Here is a 7,500-nt window from a genome sequence, read left to right on the forward strand (position 1 = left end):
TTCAGTGACATTGTTTTTTTCCACTTTGTTTCAGTGACGTGTGGCCGTGTCCCCGCGCGTCACGTGCTGGTGGTTCTGGGCTTCGGGCTGTTCTTCTTCAACTTCTGCCTGAGGACCAGCTTCAGCGTGGCGCTGATCGCCATGGTTCAGTCCCCAGCAGGGGCCCGCAGTGACGCCATCACCCTGAATAACAGCACCAATACCTCCAGTACCTCCACAGCTGCTGCGTCACACAACGACCAAGCAGCTCCCAGTGAGAGTAAGTCATAAATTATCATCCAAGTTTGTGAGTAGGTGGCCCAGGCAAGGCCGAAGCATGCGAGCGAGTGAAAGCACATTGTGGTGTAATGTCAGCTTGGTTGCTTTTGGTGAAATGGTGTATGTTCTTTCTCTGTTTGTCTCTGTTTCTGTCTGTCTGTCTGTCTGTATCCCTCTGTGTGTGTGTGTGTGTGTGTGTGTGTGTGTGTGTGTGTGTGTGTCTGTTTGTCTGTCTCTGTCTCTGTCTCAGTCTCTCTGTTTCTGTTTCTGTGTCTCTGCCTCTCTCTCTCTCCCTCTCCCTCTGTGTGTGTATATGTGTCTGTCTGTCTGTTCTTTCTTTAATTTAACGTCTTTTTACTCTGAGTCTGTCTGTTTCCCTCCGCGTACGAGTGTGTCTGTGTGTGTAGGGTGTGTGTGTGTGTGTGTGTGTGTGTGTGTGTGTGTGTGTGTTCTTTCTTTAATTTAACGTCTTTTCACTTTGAGTCTGTCTGTCTCTGTCTGTCTCTCTCTCTCTCTCTCTCTCTCTATCTATCTCCCTCTCTCTTCATCAGATCATCCCAATGCCAAGCCACATTGCTAACATGAATAATGCACAGCGTGTCCGTATTGTCACCATGTAATCTGTGACTGTGGCTATGTTGCCTGCTTCTTCTTCTTCATGAAATTTCTCTCCATATATGGTACAAATAATTGTGCTATGCATAAACTTAACGTAAGCTTGCCATTGCTTTAAACATAATGATATTTCATGTTTTGTTTCTTATCTAGTTTCAAGATATTTATGATAAAACGATGTAAATTAAAAAATAAAATGTATCACATTTAGTTTATATGTTCTGATTATTCATGGTCAAATCAGACCATACTGGAAACTCGGATGGGGACGTTTATACTATGATTGTGAACTTACTGTCTTATTCACAGAAGTTGGGTGGATATATCCAAACGAATTCATTTCAACTTGATTTTGCTTTGTGCAGTTGTAAGTGTTGTATTCTGTATTTCTGATTAGTGTTTGTGTCGTAAGTGTTATTTTTGTCTTAAAGGACATTAACCATTTTGCTTTATTCCCTGTAAGTATATTACTTGGACATGGAGAAATGTCCCACTACCCCTAGGAGTTGACAAAAACTGGATTTTAAATTGGTTATCTGAATACTTGTCATATGTCACATGTCATCTCTCAATATATTCTGGTGGTAAACTATGGAATGAAATTCCCGACTATCCAAAAAATAAATCTACCTTAGTATCATCCAAAAAAGAGTACCAAAAATATCTCATGGAACAATTATAAACAATTCTTGTATGCCATGTTTTGTTTGAGCTTCTAGTGAGAGCTTCTAAACAATAACATTTTTCGCTTGCTGTCTGACAATGTGAACAGGGAAAAGAGCTCAGAAGTATTAGTGTATATTAGCCTGTGTATGCATGCGTAAGCTGGTGCGTATGTGTGCGCGCGCGTGTGTGTATATGTGACTAAGTTATATTCCAAGTTATTTTTTATGTTTTGTGTTTAACTTTTGTTGTTGTTGTTGCTGTTAGTGTCTACAGTGTCCGTACCGATTTTTTTCTTTTCCTTTTATTTGTGTGTGTGTGCGTGTGTGTGTGTGTGTGTGTGTGTGTGTGTGTGTGTGTGTGTGTGTGTGTGTGTGTGTGTGTGTGTGTGAGGGCATGGTGTAAAGAAGCTTGCAGCTTATCCAGTGTACCCTCAATAAAACATTTGTTCATTTGTTCTCTCTCTCTCTCTCTCTCTCTCTCTCTCTCTCTCTCTCTCTTTCTCCGTGTGTGTGTGTGTGTGTGTGTGTGTGTGTGTGTGTGTGTGTCTGTGTCTGTGTCTGTGTCTGTGTGTCTGTGTCTGTGTGTCTGTATCTGTGTATGTCTGTCTGTCTGTCTGTCTATACCTCCTCCCACTAAACGCCAACCTTTTCACTACTCCCAGACGTCAACAACAACAACAACAACGACGACGACGACGACGACGGTGACAACTTCAGCTGGGACCAGAACACGCAGGGCGCCATCCTCGGGGCCTTCTTTTATGGCAACGCCTTGCTGCAGGTCCCCGCCGGCTGGCTGGCCGAGCGTCTGGGAGGCAAGGCTGTGTTCGGCTATGGCGTCCTGGGCACCTCACTCCTCACCTTCCTCATCCCCTGGGCCGCACGTGCTGGCCCCGGATACCTCTTTGGCCTGCGTGCTGTGCAGGGTGCCATAGAGGTCAGTGTCTGTGTGGGGGTGGGGAGTGGGGTAGGTGGGGTTTGGGAGGGGGGAGAGAGGGGCGTTGGAGGCCAGGGGGTGGGGGAGGGTGTGTGTGCGTGTGTGTGTGTGTGTGTGTGTGTGTGTGTGTGTGTGTATTCGTGTTGTGTGTGTGTGTGTGTGTGTGTGTATGTGTGTGTGTGTGTGTGTGTGTATGTGTGTGTGTGTGTGAATGTGTGTGTGTGTGTGTGTGTGAGTGTGAGTGTGTGTGTGTGAATGTGTGTGTGTGTGTGTGTGTGTGAATGTGTGTGTATGTGTGTGTGTGTGAGTGTGTGTTTTATCTTCAGTTTAACGTCTATTCACTATAAATGTTTTTAGACGTGTGTGTGTGTGTGTGTGTGCGTGCGTGCGTGCGTGTGTGTGTAAGTGTGTGTGTGTGTGTGTGTGTGTGTGTGTGTGTGTGTGTGTGAATAGAATAGAATAGAATAGATTTTATTGTCATGAAACCGTAAGGTTTATAAGATACAAGTGCAATGGTAAATGAATGAACGAATGAAAAACACACAATTAATCAATCAGTTAATGCAGTAAATTGCAGCAGCATTCATAAACAAATTTTCCCAATCTTGTTTGTATATATTCATCATCTGTTAGCATCACCTGACTGGGAATATGTCCTGTGTTATTCGAATTTTGAATATCCTTTAAAAATTGTTGCCTTAAGGTTTTATATTTAATACAATGATCAAGAAGATAGATTTCGTCTTCCAGGATGTTACACTTGTTGCACAATCTGTCTTCTTGTGGAATATTTAAATATCTACATTTCTCAATCTTTAGGTCATGCGCGCTTATTCTGTGTTTTGTTAAATCTTGTCTGTGTTTTGTATCTGATATATTTAAAAGATAGGTTTCAGTTTTGTACTCTGCTACAATCGTATTGTAAAATTTTAGCTTTAATTTTTTTTCTCTTTTATCTTTCCAGTATTTGATATATTCATTTTCTAATTTTTTATACACGACGTATTTCAGTCTATGTACGCTGAATGTGAATTGATTTTTCCAAATGTGATCAAGGCCTATAATTTCGAGTATCTTTTTAACAAAAATCAACCATGGGGAAGTTGTATTTTCTTGTTGGTACATGGACTTATATATTTTGTTGATGAGGGAAGTTTCTGGTAATTGAATAATGTGAATCCAATATGTAATAATCTGGCACATTATCTTTAAAATTATTGGGAATCTGCCCAGTTCACCTAACACAGGAAGCACCATAGCTTTTTTGTGTACTCCAAGTAATTGCTTACAGAATTTAATGTGTAATTTTTCATGTGGAAACTTATTCGATAAGCAGTCGTCAAAAAGATGTGCTAAATCGAAAGAATCATCCGGTTTGACTTGGTAAGGTAACCATACCTCCGCCCCATAAATCGATATTGGCGTTATCAAAGTATCATATAGTTTAGATATGGTACCTGGATTGATGTTGATAGTTTTGAATGTTCTTCGTAAAGTATGCAATGCTTTGTTTACTTGTTTAGTTAGGTGTTCCTGTGCTCTTATCAGACTTCCACTTTTGTGGAATATAACTCCTAAATATTTTATATTCTTCTGCTGTTTGTATTATATCTTCCCCACAGTAGAAATATATTGGTACTTTTGGGTCAGATCTTGTAAAGATTACCACTTTCGTTTTTTCTCTATTAATTTTTAATCCCCAGTTATGGCAATATGTGTTCAAATTATGTAATTTTTGTTGCAATCCTTTTCTTGTTAAAGACAGAATAACCAGATCATCAGCATAAAGTAAACATGGTACATTGCTGGGTGAAACAGCATTGAATTTTGGAGAATCGTTACTTTCCATAGATTTTACAATATCATCTATGAAAATATTAAATAAAGTTGGGCTTAGTGTATTGCCCTGTTGTACACCCTTCTGTACAGTTATTTCTGTGCTGAGACCTCCGTATGAATTTATTTTAATTTTGGAATTATCATACGTCTTTAATTATATCAAAGCATTTTCCAGTTATGCCCATTCTTTTCAACTTTAGGAACAGGGCATCGTGCCAAACATTATCAAAGGCTTTTTTCAAAATCTACAAAACAACCGTATAATCTCCCTTTTTTAAACTTTTATTACTTCATTAATGATCTTTTTTAGAATGAAGATTTGATCAGTTGTTCTGTAGTGTTTCCAAAATCCAATTTGTTCCTTTGTTAGGCGTTCACCTTGTTCTAGGTGCTCAGTTATTCAATTATTTAATATTGTGCAGAATACTTTTCCCAAGGTATTGGTTAAGGTTATTCCCCGATAATTATTTGGATCTCTCGGGTTCCCATTTTTATACAATGGAATGTTTAAACCATTTTTCCAACATTCTGGATATATACCTTGAGTGAAAATAATGTTAAACATTTTTTGAATGATATGGATAGTTATTGGAAGACTTGTTTTGACCATTTCGTTTGTAATGCCGTCCAATCCTGGTGATTTATTATTTTTTTGATGCTTGCATGCTTTCTTGATTTCTTTGTTTGATATTGTTAAGTTGATATTTGAAAGCAGACTCTCATCTGTTTGACTCTTTTTAAGTTCGTTTCTGATTTTTTGCCTTTGTTTTTCTTCTACATTCACCTCTTTGCCAATGAGCTTTTCCAGATGTGAAATCCATATGGATGTATTCAACTGATATTTGCGTGTGGCATTCTCGCCTGCAGTTTGTAAACTTTTTAATGTTTTCCAAGCGGTGTTTGGATCTTTATAAAGGACGTCGCTGATTTTATTCGCAAGATCATTTGTGTACATTCTTTTCTTTCGTCTTAACAGTCTGTTATAGATCTTACGTTTGGAAAAATATTTTTTGCATAGGGATTTATTATATGGATGCCTATTTATGGCATTCAGTATTGATCTAAGATCTTTCCTGTGTTCATAACATTCATAATCAAACCATTTTTAATGGGGTTTTTCTTTTGCGCTTACGAACGTTTGTTTTCTTTCTAAGACTTACATTAGCCGCAAATTTCATCATTTGTGTAAAATCATTAATAGTATTGTTTAGTGCTAGTTTAGAAATACCGGTATCATTTTCAATATACGTATCTAATCTTTGTTCTGTTTGAACAAGTTGGGTTTTTATCCATGGCATTTTGAAAGCTCTTAAATATTTCTCGTCTGAGAAGGCATCCCATAAGTATCGGTGTGTGACGTCTTCAGCTTTAAATGTTTTCTTTTCGTGACGTTTTAACTGATACTGATTTCCTTTCTGATTTTGTCGAAAATCCAGTTACGAAAAAACATAATTCCATCGGACAGTGTGTGTGTCTCATGGTGCCTTGTTTATTGGTTGTTCCGCTGTGTGATGTTGAATATTGTCGTCAGTTTTTGATGTGGCTTTTTCCTAGCGTGAATTTGTGTATACCAGCTGTGTCATATCGTTTGTTGTCATTTTTGTTCAGTGTATGGTTACGTGTCATAGTTTCCCCAGCAGTATGTAAACATTGTATATTGTCGTCTTTTTTGTGGGTCTTTTTTTTTTTTTTCGCCAGACTGTGGGGTTGTGTTTGACGGCTGACTCACACTGGAATCGGGTCATGTTCATGCAGCTAAGATAAAACTGTTGTGTCAAGTCTCAAACAACAACAAAAAAACCCATACTTTGATCCCATTGTTCTTGAAAACCACCCTCCAGCGTCAAACCTGCCCTGTTCTTTTAAGATCCTTGAGAAGGCTGTCGTTGAGAAACTGCAGGCCCACCTGAATGCAAACAGCATTCTTGTTAATTTGCAGACAGCATGCATACAGATGTGGCCATGGCAGTGAAAAGGCTCATGTTCGCCAAGCGAATAATCTCTTGATGACGGCTGATAGCGGAACGGAACCAATGCAGTTCATGTCCGGCAGGATTTGAGTGCTGATTTTGGACACAGGTGACCACGCTTCCCATCTCCAGAGACTGCCCAGAGAGACAGGTCCTGAGGAGCCGTTCTTAGTTGGTTCTTGGCGTACATGTCTTCCAGATTCCAGCAAGTTTTTCTTGTCCAGTCTCTGTCAGCTCATGTTCCTCACTTGTGTGGTGTTCAGCAGGGATCGGTACTTCGTCCCCTGCAATTGTATTCAGATTTTTTTTTTCAAATTTCACCCTCATTTCACCCTCATTTGCCCAGTTTCCCCCAACCCTCCATTCATTCATATCTCCCACCCCTTCTAACCGATAATACTCAAATGTATTCATAAATACTTTAACAAAATGTCTTCAATCACCGATTTGTGTGACGGGACATTAAACAAAATTCCTACACACACACACACACACACACACACACACACACACACACACACACACACACACACACACACACACTGTAAACATTCGTGCGGAAAGACGAACTTAAAATTTCTAGAACAGAGACAGAAATTAAAAACCATATACACAAATGCACATTATTTTAGATACACTGGTGTGTCTTTTTTCTTTCTTTTTTTTTTACAGACATTGTCATTAACATGGATAAAGATGATGATATCATGTTCTTTCAATCACTGGCACCAAATAACAAGGAAGGGAGAAGAAGGATGAGGCTCAGTTTTCATGCCGAAAAGCGTCTTGCTGAAAAGTGTTTTTCAACATTTACAGACGCTAGGTAATTTGGATCATATTTTACCATAGCTTTCAGCCTCGGGAATAGTGTATTCACGACTCAAACGCGTCTTTGCTTTATGATTTCTAGTTTTCTAACCAGGCTCAGTTTTACCCTTCATTTCAATCTTTTAAAACTGATCTGAAAACATCTTTTTGAAAACGCCTAGCCACAGACCTTCCATACCTTTTCAGTTATAAGCCATGCAAACTGTCTCACTCTCTTTCTCTTTCGTTGTGTGTGTGTGTGTGTGTGTGTGTGTGGGTGTGTGTGTGTGTGTGCGTGTGACGTGTGTGTGTGTGTGTGTGTGTGTGTGTGTGGTGCGCGTGTGTGTGTGTGTGTGTGTGTGCGTGTGTGTGTGTGTGTGTGTGTGTGTGTGTGTGTGTGTGTGTGTGT

General features: G+C 39.5%; 1 protein-coding gene across 1 annotated transcript in view; it reads left to right on the forward strand.

The window, feature by feature from the left end:
• LOC143283200 (sialin-like) overlaps positions 1 to 7,500 on the forward strand; it is a 17,778-nt gene that overhangs the window by 3,315 nt on the left and 6,963 nt on the right. The window contains exons 3-5 of the mRNA XM_076589376.1: positions 35 to 259; positions 1,271 to 1,280; positions 2,256 to 2,475. Coding sequence (XP_076445491.1) covers positions 35 to 259; positions 1,271 to 1,280; positions 2,256 to 2,475 — 455 coding nt within the window. The remainder of the gene's footprint in view (positions 1 to 34; positions 260 to 1,270; positions 1,281 to 2,255; positions 2,476 to 7,500) is intronic.

The sequence above is a fragment of the Babylonia areolata genome, chromosome 6 (assembly GCF_041734735.1).
Source record: "Babylonia areolata isolate BAREFJ2019XMU chromosome 6, ASM4173473v1, whole genome shotgun sequence".
In the NCBI taxonomy this organism is placed as follows: Eukaryota; Metazoa; Mollusca; class Gastropoda; order Neogastropoda; family Buccinidae; genus Babylonia; species Babylonia areolata.